The 20618-nt window shown below is 40.9% G+C and overlaps 1 protein-coding gene across 9 annotated transcripts in view; it reads left to right on the top strand.

The window, feature by feature from the left end:
- The first annotated feature begins 501 nt into the window (after positions 1-501).
- The window catches only part of RAP1GDS1 (Rap1 GTPase-GDP dissociation stimulator 1), a 101323-nt gene continuing 81206 nt past the window's right edge, over positions 502-20618 (top strand). For 5 of the 9 annotated variants that reach the window (XM_055701046.1, XM_055701044.1, XM_055701052.1 and 2 more), the window contains exon 1: positions 503-743. In XM_055701046.1, the coding sequence (XP_055557021.1) occupies positions 740-743 (4 nt within the window). In that variant the 5' untranslated portion in view covers positions 503-739. Of the gene's footprint in view, positions 744-20618 lie in introns of all 9 variants that reach the window. The other 4 variants (XM_055701048.1, XM_055701045.1, XM_055701047.1 and 1 more) reach the window with 2 other exon arrangements.

The raw sequence follows: 20618 nt of genomic DNA, 5'->3' as shown, positions 1-20618 counted from the left end.
CTGCCGCACCCCCGGCGGCGGCCGCCTGCCCACCCAGCCACCGCGGCTCCCGCGGCACGCACCGCACCGCCCCGCCCGGCCTCCCGCAGCCCCGGCCACCGGCGAGGCAGCCCGCCTGCCACAAAACGTTCAGGGGTGGCCGGCGCCGCAGGGAAATCCCCCCACCGCCCCACAGGTAACCCTCTCCCCGGAGGGCACGGGCAGGTGGAGGGCGGCGGGAGAAACGAGGAGCGAGCTCAGGCGCCCGCCGCGCCCAGAGATGGGGGGGTGGGGTCGCCGCGCACGCTCCCCGCCGCTGCCAGCGGTCGGACCGGCGCCCCTCGCTGCCCCAGCGCCATGCTGCCCCCGCGGCCCGGCGGGCGGCCCCACCCCAGCCCTAACAAAGGAGGCCCGGGGCCGCGGCGAGGGGCGGGAGCTGCTGCTCTCCGCGGGGACCCGCCCCTCGGCTCCCTCCTTCCCAGCCGGGGGCGCTGCCGCCGGCCCCGCACCGCCTCCGCCCTCCGTAGCTGCCCGCCCTTCCCCGGCGGCAGCGGCAGGGTGCCGCCGGGCGGGCGGGGTGTCTCCTAAGCGGCCTTGCCCGGATGTGCTACCCTGACTCATAGCCGCGCCGCACGCAGGCTCCGCGCCGCTGCCGCGCCCGCCCCGCGCTCACGCCTCCCGCGCCTCTCTCCGCGCCCGCGGAGAGGCGGCGGCTGCAGCAGCGGCAGGAGGGGAAGGAGGAGGAGGCCGCGGCGGCACCATGGGTAAGTCGCCCCAGCACCACGCCGTGCAGCCCCCCTGCCGCCGCCCCTCTGCCCCTGGAGGCCGCCGCCCGCTCGTCGCCGGTGGGTGGGGAGAGGCGGCTGGCCCAACTTCCCCGTCGGCCGCCTGCCGCCGCGCCGCGCCTCAGCCTGGGGGGCAGCGGGGTCCGCCGAGCCCCCGGCGCCGCCGCGGCCACCGGCCGGCCCCTGGCCCTGCAGCGCAAAGTTTCCGCGGCTCCTGCGCCGCCGCCTGCCGGCTCTGCCCGGCCCGGGGTGCCCGCCGGGGCGGATTAGGGGCAGGGTCGGTTCTCCGGGTGCGAAGGGGGCTTCGGGGCAAGGAGTTATATAAGGCACCCCCGGACGCGCTCCCAGTTACCGTTTGCATAATGGAGACGGTTGGGGCAGTGATTATAAAATAATCTCCCTTCGCCGCTCGTGGAAGACACAAGGATCCTCGTATTTCTCCGGCTTTTAGGAAGGCGTTACTCGTGCCTACAGATGCAGCCATATTACCTCTGCCTTTTTTTTTTGGTCTTAAGACTGTAAATTAAGTAGCTTCACGCTGGCTGCTGCTTGCACGGAGCTTCCAACAAATGCCATGTGAATCTAAGTAGTACAGTATTTGATTTTTCTTTACAGAGTGCTCAGTGAATTTCTTTTGCCTCCTCCACCTCATCCTCTTGCACAAACTACAGCTCTGCTGGTATTAAACAGCCACCATAAAACAGATTTCCCAGAAATCTGGCTGTAACGCAGATCCCAGGGATGGGTAGGGAGCGCCCACATTGAGCTGCCAAAGACCCAGCCAGTCTGCCAGGTGTGATGGTGAGACAGAGGGTGCAGATCCGGAGGGTAGGGAGCTGTGGCTCACAACCAGGGTGAGGAGGTGGTGGTTCCCGAGTTGGGCTCAGGGGTTTGACATCAGCATTTCCTGCGGCCTTAGGTAAATCAGTAGTTTCTTTGCAGATCACATGCATCTTTCACTTTTAACTAGAAGTTTCCATGGAAAGAAGCAGTTGCAATGCCTCAGTTTTTCTGCTTATGAGGTGGGGGTAGATACTTATTTAACTCCTTTAAAGCAATGGAGAACCTTTGGAGAATGGTTCAAATTAGAAGCTGTCAGGGTCAGGCATGAGGAATGTCAGGTTTCATCCTAGGTAAACTCTTTTCTTGTGCCTTGCCTTTTTAACCCGCGTGAATTTAGTTTGGGTATGTTTTCTGTCTCCTCCAGTCACTAAGTAGGACTATGAATCTCATCGTTCTGTTTAAAGTCTGCTTGTTGGTAACTCTGTTTTGGCTTCCAGAAAAGAAACAACTTAAGGGCATCACTTAAAACCTGTTCAGAAAAGCTGGTGCAGAATGAGCACAGCGCTCCTTTTTAGAGGAGTCTATGCTTCAGTTGCAGGCAGGTTCGTAAACAGCTTGAAAATCTGCTACAGCTTGCTGCATAAGTAAGGGTAGTTATAATTATTTTTAGGAAGACTGAAATAATTTTTCTGTGAATCTATCAGCACCTATCCATAATTGCCCAGAGAGATTGCACGTGAAAATACAGAGGAGCCTTCCCCACCCCAACTTCGTCAAGTATCAGGGTCTGATTCCACTGTCTTTAAAATCAAGGCAAACTGTAAGTAGCCTCTGCAGCAGATCTTGTTGTGAGTGGCAAAGACTGAAATCAGTTTCACCTTGGCTCGCAACTAATAATGACTTTCCATGCGAGACTTATGTTTAGGCTCATACAATCAATGCACTACCTTCCCTCGTTCAGCTTATAGTATTCTTTTTGCTAATGCATTACATAAAAGCTGAAAATCCTTAGAATTAAATCAAGGATGAATTTGTTCTTCCTGTAGCTTTTATATCTTTCCCTAATTTGGGCTCAATAAGCTAGCATTTGTGGCAGAGAGAGCACTAATGTCTTACGGTTAAACATATGATCTGTTCTGTATTTATGAAGGTTGGTATGATATTAAGTGGTTTGTATACTGATGATATAAAACGGAAGCCGAAGTAGGTATATTCTAACTCCAATTAAAATATTTCTATTGTTAAAAATACTGGTTATGTATACGTGGATCTGCTTTTTCTTGACTGTGTAGAAATACTTCTGCTGCCACTCTGATTCCAAGTGTGTATTCCTCTGAAGATATTATGGCTGTTGTTTCCTCCTAGAGGATACTGATTTGCTCTCATTAATATCAGTTCTTTCCAAAATTACCATTTTTGTTGCTTGCATTTATTCAAAGTTCTGTCTGAGTACAGTTTAAACAATATTCAATGTTTGGTGCTGAGAAGCAAGTTGCCATAAGTCCTTCTGGCGGTAGAGCACTTTGAATACTTGAGATGACATGTGCACCACCAGTACTTGACTTCTGTTTTTATAAGAACAATTACAGGTTTTCACTTTTCAGTTACTATTGTAATACTTCGGTTTCACAATGAATAGCGGTTTTCCAGAGTCAGTTCTTGTTATTTAACCTTGAAAAACACAAGTGGTATACTTGTGCAAACACACTATATCTAAGAAAATCTTTCTATTTTAGAGCAGTGTCCTGTGGTGGTTATTGTAAGCAGGCTGCAGTTATTTTACAAACGTAAATTAGTAAAATAAAAATCAGGAACTTGGTTACATGTTGACCGCTCAACAGTAATCCTTTGGCCCCAAAAGATGGAGAAACACCACTTATGAGAGTTTGTATGCGGAATGCAAATACAGATGACAATTTTTTTTTTTAATGAGACTTAACAGTTTGTTTGAAGTGTTATTATGGTCTGTAATAGGGAAAGCTTATAGAAGTATTCTTCCATTTTGAGACTATTGGTTTTGTTAGCAGAAAATGGAAGGCAGCCGTTGCTCTGATGAAGCTTAATATGTGCTTAGGCGCTTTGTTGGGCAGCAAACTGTGAAAGCAACCTGCTAAACTCTTTTTACAATACCTAGCCGTAATGGCATGATGACAAGATATAGAAAGCACACAGGCTGCGATGTAGTTGGATTTAAATACTGTCCATTTAGCTACATTGTTGTCAGAACAAAGATTTGTATTGCCTCTGTCTTCCCAATATACTCTTGTTTTCTCTCCCAGATTCCCTGAAGAATTACCACGTGCAACTATGTATCGAGTTTTGGGGTCAGCCTGAGGGTTGTCACACACCAAATCCAAAGTGAACCACAGGTCAGGGTGTAACAAGCCACTCCCTGTCTTCAGGATGTGAGTTCACAAAATAAAGGAGGCAGGAAGGTGTGAAGCTTCAGGCGTGCTTGTGTGTAATACTGTTTTCAGGAAGACAGGGATAATTCTCCCTGCTTTTAGTTAAAAATGTAATCACTAGCTTCAGACATGAGAGGAATGAAAGCTAATGAAAGTCTTCCATCTTGAGAGATTTCCTGCTAGTTTTGTTATAAAAGATGCAAGTCAGACTAATAAGTTGCTTGGAAAAGAGATCTATCCATTGCACAAAAAGATAATTTTTAATTCTTTTAAAATTTTTGCTAAAACAGACTTCTTACACCACCAGTGTATTAGTTCTAGCCAGCCCAAATATTTCAGTTTAAGCCAGTATAAAATATTGTATTAGCATTTCCTAAAAACAAGACTGATTTTTGGTGAAAGTCTTGTATTTAAAAAACAAACATGGAGAAGACTGGTTTTAGACTGCATCTCTTTTGCTTCAGTAATGTTCCTCGAAGTATGCCTCTGAAGCAGCCAGAGAGGTTAGGTTAGTTTGACTGACATTCCTTAATGAATAACTGTTCCTGTGTTCAGGCCAATATTTGTGATCTTTTGTTATTACGTGAGACTGAAATGAAGTAGTTCTGTCTTTAGCTTTAGGTTAAAGGCTTCATTCGTAAGTAGGTTTCCTGAGAGCAGAATATTCGGAGGTAGTGTCAGAAGTCTGTGAGGAGCATCTGGCTTTCTGTAGCATCAAACTGAAAGTGGAAAGAGAAAGGGCAAAAGAACAGCTGAAACCTGAAGGAAACAAAGCGGTAACAATGGAAATGAGAAAGCTACCAAGACAAGAGACAAGAATAGAAGGGAACAAAAATCCCTTAAGGGAAATGCATGGAGGGAGAGAAATACTAGAAGCAGAGGAAAGATGGGCGTAATAGATGGATGAATGGAACAACAGAGGACAGAAATAGGAGAAAGAAATGAGGATCTTGACTCTGTGTTCCCCTCCCATCTCTCCCCCCACCCCCCCAAAAAAAAAAAAAGTTAAGAAAATAGTTGTGGTATAAATGTAAATAAAATCAGATAATTTTTACCCTCTTTTTTTGTAGTACCATTTAGCTGCTGCTGACAGCCCTTGAGAAGACCCATTATAATTTTCCGTGTTCCTCAAGTAAAGCAGATTTGTTTCTGGGAGTTCTGAGAATTTAATTATTTATAAATATGTTAAAAAATAACATAACCTACAATTGGTTCAATAAAAGGAAAAATTATGTCATCACCGTTTGATGGAAAGCAGTGGAGATTCATGTATGGCATCTGTCAAGGAGGTTGGTTGTTATCCCTTCTTAACTCTGTGGCAGGATGTAGTTCATGTTTTAGCATAACAAAGGGACATTAAACAGTGACTGATGTAAGAGAAACTTCATTTTCCAGTGTTGACTAGTCCACCTGGGTCTGTTCACATGCTGTGTGTTCAAGAAAACGAGCATCCCTGCTGTCTTGATATACTGTGGAGGCATCACATTTCCAATTCTAACTTCTTTCCAGATTAAAATAATTAGGAACTATGTCTAAACTTCTGGAAATTAGGAGTCTTAAAATGTCAATACATGTTCTTCAGCTAATGGAGAAATTTTTTTAATGACAGTTTGAATTTTAATTAGACAAGGAGCTTTTCCTAGTAAGGGATTTTATAAGTAGAGCTTTCACTGCGAGGACAATCTCCCAGGGCCTCTTTTTGTTAGATATGATGTAGAAAATTGTTTCTGTTTACAAATTTTAATGTAATGGCAAGCAAATGAAATTTGTTCTGGTAGAGTAAAATAGTAGTTAAAAGTCATGGACTTCTGAATGGTGAAGTTCCTTTTAGTGAAAAAAAAAAAAAATAGCTGTACTAGAATTTGTGTGTGCTCTAGATATGCCTAATACAATTTGTAAACTCTGAAATAAATGACTGTGGTTTAAGGAGCCTCAAAGCTGTGCACACAGCCTGACAACATTTGTTCAGCCTGAGAGTTGCATGGTTCTTGTTCAGAGAGTTTAAGTTGTGCAGAAACTCTGGTGATCTCACTGTGTTCTTAAGCTCTAGTTCAAGTAGGTTATGAAGTCGGCAGATATCCAGAAGAATTTGTCAAATCTATAAACCAGATAATTGCTGTTCATTTAGCTCCAGATAGAGGACAGAATTTAGTGCAGGATGCTTTGGGACCTGCGAATAAATACAGCATACCTTAGCTGTACAAGTATAAGCGTTTGTTGGCAAGGCATATGTCTTGGAAGTATCTCTGACTTGAAATACTTTCAGATACATCTTCTTCACAAATTCTGATAAGAAATGTCAGGGAATAAATGTATGTGTGTCTGAAGAAGTTGGAATTCAAAATATGCATAAATTGAGACAATGCAGATGCCTGTACAAAGTTGTGTTAAAATTTGCAGTATAAAACAAGTGAAGTGCTTTCATTTCATGTTTCCCATTTCTAGTTTAGACACAAACATCATACAAAAATCAAATTTACACATTTAAAAATCCGGGGGAGTGGGACAGAAATCACACTTTTGCAAAGGAAATACTTTGTTATCCATTTCAATATTAGGTTCCATTTTCCTCACATTTCACAGCTCTTACAAGCTTCCTGCTTCCTAGTCATGTGTTGTAGGGACATCTTAGACATAAGTCAATTTTGAGCTTTTATTAAAACACTAAGCTATTCATTGTGTTAGTGATAGCTCAGGGAGATTAATGAACGTTAATCAGTGTTGTTTAAGTTCATCAGCTGGTTCCATCCACTGATACTTGCCAGGCACAGACAAAAAGGTGGGAGAAATATGCAAAATTTTTCTATACCTTTAATTTTTTTGTTGACCCCTCCAATCAGTCGACTTAGATTTGACAAGTCATTTCAGTATCTGATTAAATCCAGTTAAGCAGGTGCGTAAATTCCCATGGTGAACAGCAGCCTTTCTTTCAGGCTTACTGCTGGTGCTCTGGAAATGTGGACTCCCAAGTCTGCTTGGGAGTACAACTGGACAGAGAGACAGAGACTGAGTGAGAAGTCTGATTCATGGCGGAGAGCAGCTAAGCGGTATAGGATAGATGACGCGATGAGGATTGAACTAAACCTTGGAGAAATTTGTCAGGGCTACCAATGAGCCTGTGGGGAACAGGCCAGTGCTTGGGAGACCAGGGGAGGTGACAGCTCAGCATCTCCTGGTATTCTTGAGTTTGCATATTTAGTCAGCCACCTGTGCATTTCTATGGCCTTCCCGATGTCCCAGTACCGGAGCATCAGGGCACACAACCTGCAGTTGAAAGCCCTATCCTTATTTCATTCTTCACCTTTCAGTAAATGTCTTTACCTCTGGAATACACCAGTCCAGAAACCCCCAGATATTACAGAATACTCATCCTACTCTCATCTTGTCTTCCATACAGTAGAGGTCTACAGTTGGAAGAGAATTCTGTCATACCTAGCACTTTACAAGTTCTGTTCTACCCCTTTTGCTCTTGATTATACCTAGGCTGGAAACTAAAGTTGCATGGTACCATATGGATTAATTCTGTGACAGCATTTTTGTGGAAGGAAGCTGAAAGTTCTGCTAGCTTAGCTATTTGACTTAAATATCAAAAATGCTAAAACATGGCCTGCAAGCCTTTATGGTCTCTAGGGTGAGTGGGGCGTTTGACTGTGGAGGTCTGTGAGTTGCTGAGAGTGGCCTGCTCTGGCAGCTAGGAACTCCTCTTGGGAGCATATTTAGAAACACTTCCCATCTTTGATGTTGGACATGACAGTCCAGGGACTTAAATTAATGGGACTATTTTAACATTTCTAGCCTTAAATACAACCTTATAAGTACGTGTCAGTATTTACAGGGCCAGTAGTGTACCTGGTCCCTTCTCTAGCCTTGCTGAGTTTATTCCCATATCCCTTGTCTATGGAGAAACCCCATCATGCTCGCAGTCTATATAGCACCCAGTACCCTGCAGGCATAACTTGAGTTCAGTACTGCCAAATAGCTACTTGTGCTACATGAAGGCTTTGGAACAATTTCCTTAAATCAAAATGCTGTTCTATCTTGACAGCAGGAACAAAGCATGGGAAGAGAAAAGGGTTTTAAAACCAAAGCAGGACTGTACACATCTTTCTTATCTAAATCTTCCCTGTCCACAGAATGTTTAACTTACCTCCTGGGCCTCTGGAGGAACTGACTGAAGTCAGTCTTCTAAGTCTGGTGTACTTGGTAACAGCAGCATCTTCATATCTCTGATCGCTTCGTTCAGCAATCTTCTGATGTGCACACTGAAAGTCACTGGATTGCTGATCATGTTAGGACCCTGTTGTACAAATACCTAAGACACCCCTCCTGAACTTCAGTGAGAAATTTAGGAGGAAATGCAGTGAGTGAACGTGACCATCAAGAGGTGTGGTAGCAGCAATGAACAGGTATTTCCACACTTAACTTTCTCTTCACACACCCCCCCACCCCTTTTCCCCTAAGTAACTAGTAGACATTATTTTTCCTCAGTCCTCTCCCATGCTTATGTGTTGAACTGATTTTAGGATCAGGATGCAGTTCAGGGGGCGGCAAAGGAAGGCCAGCCACAACAGAACACTAGTCTGTGAGCACATTCATTGTAGAATTGTCTGGTATGATTAAAATCCATTAATATGCTTTATACAAATACATTTGCTATCATCCTGCAGAACCTGTTGGGCAGTCCCCGTTCTTGCCTGGTTTTCCACAAAGCTCAGGCAGAATATACAGACATGCTGGCTTCTGCCATATGGAATTAGGGGAAAAGCAGGGAAATGTTGGCAATTGAGGGAAAGAGATGGAACGTGTACATAAGGAATTGCTGACAGGAACCAAGCAGTTTCAGGAGGATGGTTTCTGTTGTTGTGTTGTGTTTTTTGTTGTTGTTGTTTTTTGTTATTATTTTATTTAAACCTTTGCAATAATAATTCCATCACCCATTTGCGGCAAGATAGCGCTTCAGTCCAATCACAGATACTAATCAATACTTGTACATGCAGCAGTGCCCAAAATACAGTGTGCGTTTTCCAGACGAAAAGCACACTTCTGTATCTGATGTTACAGTGTACTTATTTTCTTTGTCTCATCTATTTTACCAAAGAATCCTTTCATAAGCTTCACACACTCTTCCACGGCCTTCCTGTTCCTTTAAGACTTCTTTATTTCATTCCCCAGGTTTCTGTGAAGTCTTCCTCCTCTCTACCTCCTCCAGTTATCTGTTCATTTGTGTCTTTCTTCCCATCTCCCACTCTCTTTTCTCCTCTGGTTCTATCTTTATTAATTAAATATCTAACAGCTTCTTCCGTCATCTATGCTTTCTACTATCTTTGTTAGGGAAAGAATTGAAAAACTGGTGTTCCGCTTTCTAATTTCAAGAACTTAAGTGATTATTTTTTTTCTCTTTAGTTAAATATGAGTTATTTATAACCAGTTTAAAATCATGCTTCAGTTTTTTCTAATGTACAGTAAGTGAGAATATATGAAAGAATGTATCTTGTAGGAAAGAAATTAGGCAGAACTGGGCCCTATTCATGTAAATGCTATTTATGCAGCATTCTTGTACCCACACAAAGCCCACACTGAGTACTGCTGAAGTCATTGGGATCCTGCTTTTTCTGACTCAGCTGTAGTAGAGTTTAAACTGCTCTGTTTTGGTGAAACCATGTAAAAAGACACGCATCACCCCATCCGTTCAAGACATAGTAATGTTGACTTTCCAGTTTTACAACTGGGGGAAAATGGCAGACACTGGACCGATTTTGACGATCTGTTAAAATGGCTTTTATTCATAGGTATGGTGCTATACTAACATGTAGCATCTGAAGGAACTTGCCAAATGAAGAAAGAGCCATGTCCTATGATAAAGAAAATAATTTGTTGAACTTGGCTTTTCTTAAAAATTTATAGAATTGTCATTTATGTAGTATGTTTTATCAAAGAGGAAACAAACTGAACATTGAACATCTTCCAGTGAAAGGAATAGTAAGCATGGTGTCTTAAGCTATTAATATACATATGTTCTAGCTTGTAGAAGCATAGGGGAAAAAGAAAAACTAAGTTTTCAGAAATCTGTTTCAGAAACTGACTTTGTAGCCATTAGGTGATGGCTTTTGGTGCTTTCTGATATTTCCAGCAAATGTTAGGAATTCCGCTTTGCAAGATTGCTACGCATTATGCTTCTGATGACGCATATATTTTGAGTGTGGACACTTAATGCTCTGAAGGCAAGAATGATGGAGAGAAACAAAAAGCAATTCGGTACACTTCTTCAGAATACATCTTCATCCCAGAAATGATCTGAAGTGCTTGTTTATCTTTATGAAGGCCATAACTTCCGAGGAGGGTGAAGGCATCGCAGTTCTTTTTTTTGGCTGTGGAGGGCAAGGTGGAATTTAAGACTTCCTATGCAGTCTCTGGAAGAGACTGGAAGAGTTCTCTTGTGAACATAGAATTTGAGTTCGGTACATGTACCCAGTTCAAAACAGATGGCTGGAGAGAGAAATGCCCTAGATAATCAGCACTTCATGTTAGCAAGGGGTGGCCTGTTTTACTTTTTCTTTAAATTGATATTAAATAGGCTTTCCAATAAAAAGCAACAGCTGTAGACTACTGGATTGTTTTTAGCCTGCTTAGCTCTTTCAGTTCTGAATAGTTTACTGCAGTGATCATAACAGCAAGGAGTCACTTGGAAGCCAGCATACTTAGCAACTATTTAAACTAAATTGCTTTCTTTTCTAAAATCAGAAACGGTCATCAACAAAACAAGCATATTTGGCTGTACATAAAGAACTTACTGGATTTTTTTGAAAGCTGTTTAATAGGCACATTTTACAAAACGACTTAATCATTGGCGTGTTTTTTGAAACATAGGCTTTTCTGTTTGACCCTTTTTATGCTTTAAAAATAAATAATGAGCCTATTAATTTTTTTCCCGTTACCAGAAATTTATTTCTTACAATCAGAAATATGCCGAGGAGCCTGTTTGCAGGTTAAGATTAGACTCTCTTTGAGAAAAGATGTAACTATGAGACCAAGGATTAGATATCAAACTTTAAAATTCAGGAATTCTTGCAAGTTTCTGATTTTTATTTTTTTTTTAAATCCTTCTTTCTTCTCCCTAGATTCATGTAGTTCTTGCAGAAGCAGCCATTATAACAAAACAGGCCTCTTCAGGTTTTGGTCACAGTTTGGAATTAAAATGTTTTTAACAATTCTTTTTTAACACTTAATTGTTGGCCCCTCAAAGAACAATCAGAATAGGTTTTTGACGGCCACTATGGTTGTTGTATTTATGTAACAGTAAAAGATTCAGTACTATTTAGGCTTTGATCATGTAGCATGTGTTAGACTTTAGCATTATTTTGTAACACCTTCAGAGGGCCAGTGCAAGTTTAGAAGCCAAATTCTGCTTGTTTACATAAGCATACTATTTTGCTCTGTATTTGTAGAACTAATTTGTCCCCAGAATTTAGCATGTCATTTGAATCCTTTCATTCTAGAGGTTTCTGCTGCTTCATGTAATGCAATCTGAGGTTAAGATAAAACCATCAGACAAGAAAATCTGGTTGCTTTGACATGAAAGATCTGGATGCGCAACACAGAGCTTATAAAAAGGCATTAATTGAATTAAAGTAATTTTTTTTTATTCAGTGCTGAGACATGACTTCTTTAAATTGAATACAGCAAACTTCATTGAAATACATGTTTAAGTGTGTGTTGTAGTTTTAAATGACTCTGTGTTGCAGTGCTTTTAAGTGACCTGGTTGCAGAGCATTTAGAGAAGGTAATCTGTTGAAACCAGCTTTGCTGCTGAAGCTTCTGTGTAGTCAGATTATGGCCTCAGTTCCCCATTGCCCTGTATTATGCATAAAGTGACTGCAAATTTGATTTAAGATGGTAATTGGGCCCAAATTGTAGCTTTAATATTCTGCCTGGGCATAAATGGCCATAGGATAATGGCTAATAGTGATGGGTAATAAAATGATGCCCATGGTGCTTTCATATTTGAGATGACTTGAAGTCTCATTTTTAAATACTCATCATGGTTTAGTAGAATTAATGGATTTAAGATCTGCACACAGTTTTGAGGCTACAGTGACTCACATCTGTAGAAGCCAGAAAAAGCTGCAGGTGTTTGGTACACTGGAGAATTTGTGGCACGGGGAAATTAGGAGTTGTATTCTCAAAAGACTAGTCAGCTCAGTGTATGATGGCAGACACAGATGAGGAAATTAACTTCTCAGGGGTTAGAAAAGGTAGATGTGCTACCTGTGGGTGACAAAGAGACAGTTACTGAAAAGAGAAGACCACTGATCTCTATCATTAAAAAAAACACTCTTCAGAGGGATCTTTAAACACTAATTCATCTAAATAGCCTTTTAAGTGAGAGTGTGAAGCAGGGAAATAAAACCAAATTTAGCCTTCCCCCACCCCCCAGTCTGTTTCTTTAAAGAAGTGAAAACGACAAGACCAAGATAGTAGATTGTAAAAAGGTGTCTTCCCCTCTACTCTTTCTCATGCAGGATTTAAAGTTTGTATGTTGAAGAAGGCTGCTATTGACCCAGATAGGGAGATAGGAAATAAGTGAAAACTAGATTTTTACCTTGAACTCTGGAATGTGAAAGTAAACAAGTAGCCTACCAAATGAAAGGCGTGCTGTGCAAAAGAGATACTGGTTTGATATATGTGGAAACATTTGCTCCTGAAATGTAGTTTTCTACTGTGACACTGCATCATTAAAAGAGACATCAAGGTGCAAAAGGTGTTACAATGACAGCTAGAATTAAACCCAGCATTTTCAAGGGCCTGTGTTCAGACCACAACTCCTTATTTACCTCAAAATGGTAAAGTTTCTGGATATTTTGATAATTATTGTATACATAGAATCTCCTAACAATTGGCTGGGAAGTTCCTAACCACTTGTTTTAGTAGGAATGTGCAGAGTTAATATGCTTTTGTGGTTCTACTAGTAAACAGTTCACAAAATGGCCTCTGTGGTTTGTGTCAGGTACAACATCTTCTCACAAATGCCAAATATTTTTTTAACCAGAATTCACATTTTTAGTCTTTTTTTTTTTTTTCTTTTCAGAGATAGAAATAATTAATAATCTTTCCTTGGTATTAAAATGTAGCTACAGAAAGCAAGCCTCATTCAAGCGCTTTTTTTTTTTTTTTTTTTGCCTTTACAACTGAAGACCACAGTGAAAGGGACTCCACCTTCTCTGTTCTTCAAAGTTGTGCTCAGATCCTTCTGGAATAGTGTGAAGGACTTAACAAATCAAGATAATTATGTATCACATTCAACAAGTTGCTTTTTCCCAATAGTAAGACTTAGTCTCCATGACATTTTACAGTCACAAGCTGTCATCTTATATGTGGGAATTCAAGCAGTACTGAAAATACATACACCGCTGAGTAAATGCAAGACAAGAATCTCACAATAAAAAATAACAGAATGTTAGCAAGAGAAAGGGAATAATTTTATACATACAAAGGAGTCTGCTCTTACCTGTGTTTGAGGATTTTTCTTCTTGAGCCCCAAACTGCTACATTATTTGTAGAACAAAAGGGTACTTACCTGTTTGGAAAGAAAAGGAGAAGTTTTGTTATGTAAGGGTTAAATAGCAGGAATAGTCAGATCAGGATTTTTCCAGTCTGTGCTCTGCTAATTTTTAGTAAGACCAAGTAGTTACATTTCTGTCATGCAGCAAGACTTAGATATACCTGTAATAAGCATGTCCTGCCTGGAGGCATTGTAATAAGCCCTGTGGTATTTACAGTGAAGATGTTCCGAGCTGAAATTTGTAAAGATTCATGGAATTATATAAGAACTACAGAATTGTTATTTGGAAGGATTTTAAAGCAGGACTGCTGCCAGCACTAGAACCAGGTCAACTACGACTTTGTCTAGCTACTACTTGAAGCCTCTGTAGTCTTTGTAATGTCCCTTCAGGTAGCTACAGGCCTCCTCTTTGCCAGACTAAAGCAGTCCCCAACCTCCCCTTACATGTCATGTATTGTGGGCATGTGCCCATCTTGTTAGCCCTGTCCTAGACTCTGTCCAGTTTTTCAGTATCCTTCTTGATCTGGGACACCCACAACCAAGGAATTTTGGGACACACAAATCCTTGCCAGGCATGAAGCACAGTGTTGATCTGCTGGCCATGCTCCTAATATAACCAATACACAGTTTGCTTTATTTACCTTGAGAGCATGCTGCTGCCTCATGTTTTGCTTGGCATCCACTGTAACCCCTGGGTCTTTTCAACAGTTTGTTCCCAGCCTGCATTGATGCTTGGGGTCATTCTGCCTTAGCTGCAGAATTTGGCTCTTAGCCTTTTTGAACTTGATGAGACTCCTGTTGATCCAGTCCCCGGGTTTCTGAAAGGTGCCTCTGGATTGCTATTTGATATGCTAGCCATTCCCCCAAATTTAATGTTGTCTGCAAAAGATTACAAATGCCTATCTGTCTTCAGACTATACTGATATCAAACACAAACTGCATACTCGAAATCTGCAGTTTAACCTGTCCATATAGGGCCACGTAGACTCACATTTCACTTCTTGATTATTAAGTAAAGCAATGATAAACACTTTGTATCTCTAACTCTAGAAAAAGTAAAAAAGGCTGTGTGCCTGAAAAAAATTTCTAGGAGTGTTTGTTAGACTAGCGTTTGTAGATGCAAGTGAATATGAGTTACTGGCAATCATTTAATGCAAGTGAATGGAGGATGGCAAACAATTTGTATGCACTCCAATGGACTTAATTCTGCAGAATCACACTGGTGGTGAAATATGGATTCTCGGGTGTAGCCTAAATGGGATTTCAGCTTTTTCTGTGGTACTTGCTGAGCTGATGAGAAATGCATTGAGATTGACTTGCAGGAGCAATTAATGGGAACCATTGGGTCCAGATCTCCCAGTCATTCTCGTGAAAGCCCTACTGAGCATGGAATAGTTCCTACCTTGTCTACGTGTCCAGTTTCCTTTCCAGCTAAGCAGGTGACAGTGCATATCTTGAGCTGTCTCTGACATAGAATATGGTAAGCCAGAATGCATCCTTAGAAGCTCTCCCAAGTCCCCCAGTTTAGTCATAGCCACAATCTGTCTGTCATGGCCCATATCTTACTTTAGAGGTAAAAGACCCTTCCTACATTGGGTTCATTTATCCCACACATTGTGCTTTTACTTGTGTATTACTATTTTTAAAATATAATATTTTTTTCAGCTTCAGTAATAAATTTTTATCAACCTGGAGCAAAAGGAAGCTTTTCCAAGATAGATGAATCTACACTAGCAGATTTATTTGGTAGCATCTGCCACTATCTTTATCTCTCTAGAGCACCTATGGTATAGATCTGAAATAGGACAATCAAGACTTCTGCTCAACTAGATCAGAGAATAATTCATTTTCCTTACAGGAGTTCAGCTTTGATTACACATGGGAAGTGCTGTCATAGAATAGGGGAGCGCTTAGTCTGAGAAGGCCCAATGTCTAGATGGAACTATGCATGTCCTGTCATCTGCTGGATTTGTAGGGAATTTGAAATTACCAACTACTACTCGTTGTGCCTAGCTGCCTGTTTCAGTGGGATGTGAGGAAGAAGAAAGACTTCTTTTTGTCTTGTGCTGACAGCTGAAACATTAGCAATTTTCCTGATAAATATTGCTTTAAGAATCAATTGCTGACTGAATTAATTAATATAACCTCAGTAACACTCCACGTGAGGCTTTGTGTGTTAATAAAATGGAAAGGATGGATATTAAACCTGGTAATGCTGCTTAAAATTTTTATTCTTATGCGCAGCCTCTGGAAGTAAATGGAATATGGCTAGCAACAAAGCTGCACTGATTTATGCCTGCTGATACAGAAGCATTCTGGTCTTTTCCTCATTTGATTAAAAACTCAGCGTATCAACAGTAGTTAAAATTGACAGCAGCTTTTGGCTTGTGCATAATCCACACATTTACTCCATGAAATGTGTCTCTAAAGTTTCCCCCTGTAAGGTGTGACAACTTCTGAACTGTTCTTTTCTCCACTTCCCCTTCCTTCTGCTTTCAAGGGACCATAACAGTTGAGAAAACAAAGATTCAGAAAAAAACATAATTGGAAAATTTAAAAGGAGAGATTCTTCCCTCAACTGTGGTTCCTTTGTGGCTGGCATCTGTGGGAGTTATATATGCTGACCAAAAGGAATTTCCTTGGCACAAACACTATGAATGTACAATATAGAGAGGACTGTGCTGGTCCTTGATGTTGGTGCAAGATGCCTAGTGGATAATGGGCTGGGGCACATGGGAGTTTTTTAGGCTATAGACAGACTTACAAAGATTCTTAGTGTCTCTTGACTGTCAAGCAGTCCATAAATTACTCCTCTGTACTCAGTTATGCTACAAGCTACAGCATCCTTGCTACGTGCAGGAGCTGGTCAGGAAATCACCTCTCAGAAAATCATGCTGTGTCCCTGCATCTTTCAGCCCTAATGGCAAAAGGACCGGCAGTCGATCAGTAGCTCAGTCCTTCTAGGAGTCTGCCTATGTTGGGTAGTCTACTGACATTATAGACCAGTGTAAGAGCACAACTGCAGTTAACAGCGATACAGTTCTCTGAGACCACGTTTGAAAATGGCATAAAATAAATAACATGAATATCCTGAAATATGGACTGACTACAGTGGAAGTTTCTCTGCAGACAGGTGGTTAGGGACAAACTGCGTTACACATTCGCTCTGGATTTTAGGTGCTGGTTCCCAGCATGGCATTCAGACACCTGAGCCAGGAGTTTTATCTCCCAAAGCAAACAGTGCCCGAAATGTTCAGAGTGGGATCAGTTACCAAGCTCAGCAGGAAACCACCCGTCATTAATATGCATACCATTTTCTGATCAGCAAAATTTCTGCCTTAAGCCCAGGGCCTGGAATTATTTCTCAGGGGTGGATGCCTGCACCTTTTCTATTAAATTCTGAACCTTCATTTCTCCTTTTCAAATGTGAGTGGAAGAAGAGACACAACTGGGTTACCACCTTTACCTTCCTTGGGATAGGCACATGTTTACGCAGGAAGCCGAATGGTCCAGGCTTTTTCTCTGCCTGAAAGTGAAGCTGCGCCATCAAACAGACCAGAAAACCAGACAGACCTAATAGTGGTATGTGTTCATAGCCTGTTAGTCAAGGCTTTTTTCAAAAGGTGGAATTGTTCAGTTCCAGCACTTCTTCCTGTGACTGCTCATTTGTTTTATGCAATGACTGCTTAATATAAAATATATCTCAATAGAAGAAGTAGATGGTGTTTCAGTCCTCACGTGGAAAATATAAAAATCTGATTTGAGTATGTTTCTGGGAAATTGTGTTTAAATCCTTTCAGGTTGAGGAAAGCAATTGGTTTCTTTTCATGTTTAGGCTAATGTGCAAAAGTCACTTTCACATTTTTGCCACCTACTTTCTGTTGGATGCTAGTGTCTGTCACCAAGAATTCCTGTGTTGACTTTGTGTATGAGGCACATTCGAAGAAGGGACAGGAAGAGTCACTCTCTCAGAGATCGTGATAATGCTAATACATTATTTTGGTTATTAAGCTGCCTGAGAGGACTAGGAGAGTTCTGCATTTAGGCTTAAGCTGAATGCATGTGGAACCTCAAAGGCAAAAAGGTTAAATTTCTCCAGAATTTTGTGACATGTGAATGAGACCATGGGAGCTAGGCTTCCTAGAGTCTCCTCTGTGTATAAATGTGATTTTTAAATTATTATTTTTTCCTCCCTTGTGATTTAAGGGTCAGTCAAGATCTGCTTGGTCATCAGAGGGATGTCTTTGAGAGTACAGTGGACATTCTTGTTTTTGGGGCCATAGCATTTGCAACTGTACCCAGCTGTCACAGAACCATGCATCCCTTGTGAAACATATTCCAAGGACTTGTTTGTCCTCCCCATCTGTTATTAGCTCTACCCTTCATTCTTGAGACCTGCAGGTTGTATGCAGAACCTGACCCTTTATTCTGTCCATATGACTATTTAGTCTGAGAGATGGTTATTAAGCAGAGAAAGCAAAGCACTCCTCCACTTTGCAACGCAGACAGATCCTGCTTGTGGGGGAAATAAATGACTTGTAATTTAATATAGCAAGTGGCATTTTGCATAATTTTTTTGTCTTTTAAAAATACATTTCTTTTGGAAAAAAAAATTAAAGTCTTGGTTGCCTTTCTTATTGAGCTTTGTACAAATACGTCTGTCTTGGGAGCATTTAATTTGTTTTTGTGATGTTGTCCAAACACAGCTAATCGCAGATTGGGGGAATAATAGTTTAATTAAGAGTCACAAGATTTAAGACAGATAAAGTAGCCTTTTCTTTTGAAGATTTTTTTTTCATTTGATTTTACACTGTTAGATTTTTCTCTCTCCAAACCCATGTTTTCAGTGGGATACGTATTGCATCTTCCCATTCATTGAAATGTTTATTGCAGTGGTTTGAAGTAATACTTGAGGCCTATAGCATTTGGCTTATGATTTACCCAGCTGTGCATATGTACTGTAATGTGCTGCCTCAGAACATCACTATCATGTTTACTGCATTGTCACTGTTGTATAATTTTTACTAAATAAACCTCTTAAATGCTGTGCAGAGGTTAATAATCACTTATAACTGCAGCAGTTATGCAGAATACTAGTGCGTTTTGTGGAAATATTTCTTTAAAAAACGGTTATATTAAGCATTTTGTGCTCCATTTTAATTTTGCCATCTGATTATGCAGTTTTATGTCAGTCTTACATGAAAAGTCAGTTAAATTCTTTTCCTCTAGAGAGCATCTGATCCTATCACTGCAGTGTTTTTATTGATGCTCTACATCCTAGGCATTCCAAAGTGAGAACAAATAACTGCATTAATAGGTAAATATTTATCACTAGAGAGATTAACCACAGATGTCTACTAATCTTAGTAACACCAGGTTTAAGGCAGAACATAATACCTATAAAAACAAATTCTAGAGTACATTTTGGCCCTAAATTCTTATAGATGAATGATACTGACAACCCAGTCTTCAATTTACAATATGTAGGCACCACAATCTGCCTACAAAGTGTACATTGTTGATTTGGGGCAATTTTAGTAATTTGTGCTAAACTGCTAAATTGAAGAACTAGTGACATCAGACAATCTCACCAGCCAAGAAGCAGTGCTTTTCAGGATTGAGTTGTTTTCCTTCATATCCTTCATTGACATTAGAGAACATCGAAAGCCTTTTTCTCCAAGGCACGAGGAGACTGCCACACTTCTATCAGCCCTTCTATGGTTAAAGGACATTTTTGAATTACAGGTTTTAACAATCGTGTTTTTAGGAGGAAAGACACATTCTTATGTGATAGTCTTTCCCTCTCTTCCTTCCTTGGGACAAAAATGTTTTGCTGAGAGTAACTGTAGTAGGAGAATAGAGCCAAACAAGTACTTATCATATGATTTTTCCATTGAAAGACACTTGTAAATAAGGGGGTTTAGAGTCACTTATTAGATTTGCAGCTGATCTCTTTCTAACAAACTTTCATTGAAAACCAAACAATAGCACAAATGGCAGGTCATTTCCATTATGAACTTGTTTGCAGACACTCATCGGGTTCAAACAATATATTTTCAGGGCTGAAAGCTTTCATGCATAGTTTGTAATTATCATGTAGTTTGTGATTAAAAGTAGTTATTTTGGGGAAAATTAAATAAAAACAAATTAAAAGCAGATTTTGAAAGTTCTCTGGGGAACAGCATAAATCACTGTTAAGACTTCCAATCTAAGGAACAGGTGCCCTTTGGGACATCATTGTGAAGTCCCCCATTCTGACGAGATGCAGAGGCTGCAGCTCTGGTCTTCTGCTGGGATAGAGAATTGCGGGAAAACTGCATGTAACTGTGGGGACAGGTGTAGTGGATCAGTTGGTTTAGGATATGTTTCATGTTGTCAAGAAGGAAAATGGAACTTGCATGAGTGTCGTTGCGTAACAGAACATCTTATGTCTTTAATTAGGAGCAGCTAAGCTATTTATGAGTCTCTTTAATTTGTTTCTAAGCTTTATTTTGCCAGTGGCAGATGTATTATTTTACATTTGTATCTCTGTACAAAGTGACCTTTATAATTATATCAAGGTAAACATTTACTCTCCTTGCTGAGGTTTTGTTGAAGTGTGCTTGCGAGCCCTCAGCCTTTCAGTGTCTAACGTTAGATTCTGTGTCAGGGTGGTTTCTCGCAGAGCTAACACGCTAAGGGAACTATATCCGCACAGGACACCATGGTAGCAACTGCCGTTGCTGGACCAGGAGAAAATGGGTTGCTGGAGTGCTCTGATCAGCCTTGAATTTAAAATAAGCTGCTTGAAGATCCAGAAAACAAAACCATTTCTTAGCTTGGAAAAGGACTGGGAAATTAAGTCTCCGTATTTCAAGAGTTTTTAAAGGGCTTACCATTCAGAAAGATGTTCAAGGTCCAGACTTCTTCCTAGAATGGTATACATTTGCAGACAGGTACAACAATTTAAATCCATAATCACATGCAAAAAGACAGTAGCAAAAAAAAAGAGAAGTTATTAATTGATTAAAAATGTAAGATTTCAGACCGGGTGTACAAAAGCATGTTACATAAATTGCTAATTTTCAATGACAACTTCATTTAAGGTGCCAAGATACCTTTAAAAAT

Source organism: Falco cherrug, chromosome 1, assembly GCF_023634085.1.
Source record: "Falco cherrug isolate bFalChe1 chromosome 1, bFalChe1.pri, whole genome shotgun sequence".
Taxonomy (NCBI): domain Eukaryota; kingdom Metazoa; phylum Chordata; class Aves; order Falconiformes; family Falconidae; genus Falco; species Falco cherrug.
Note: the sequence above shows the minus strand (reverse complement) of the source record. Positions and strands in the feature narration are given on the sequence as shown.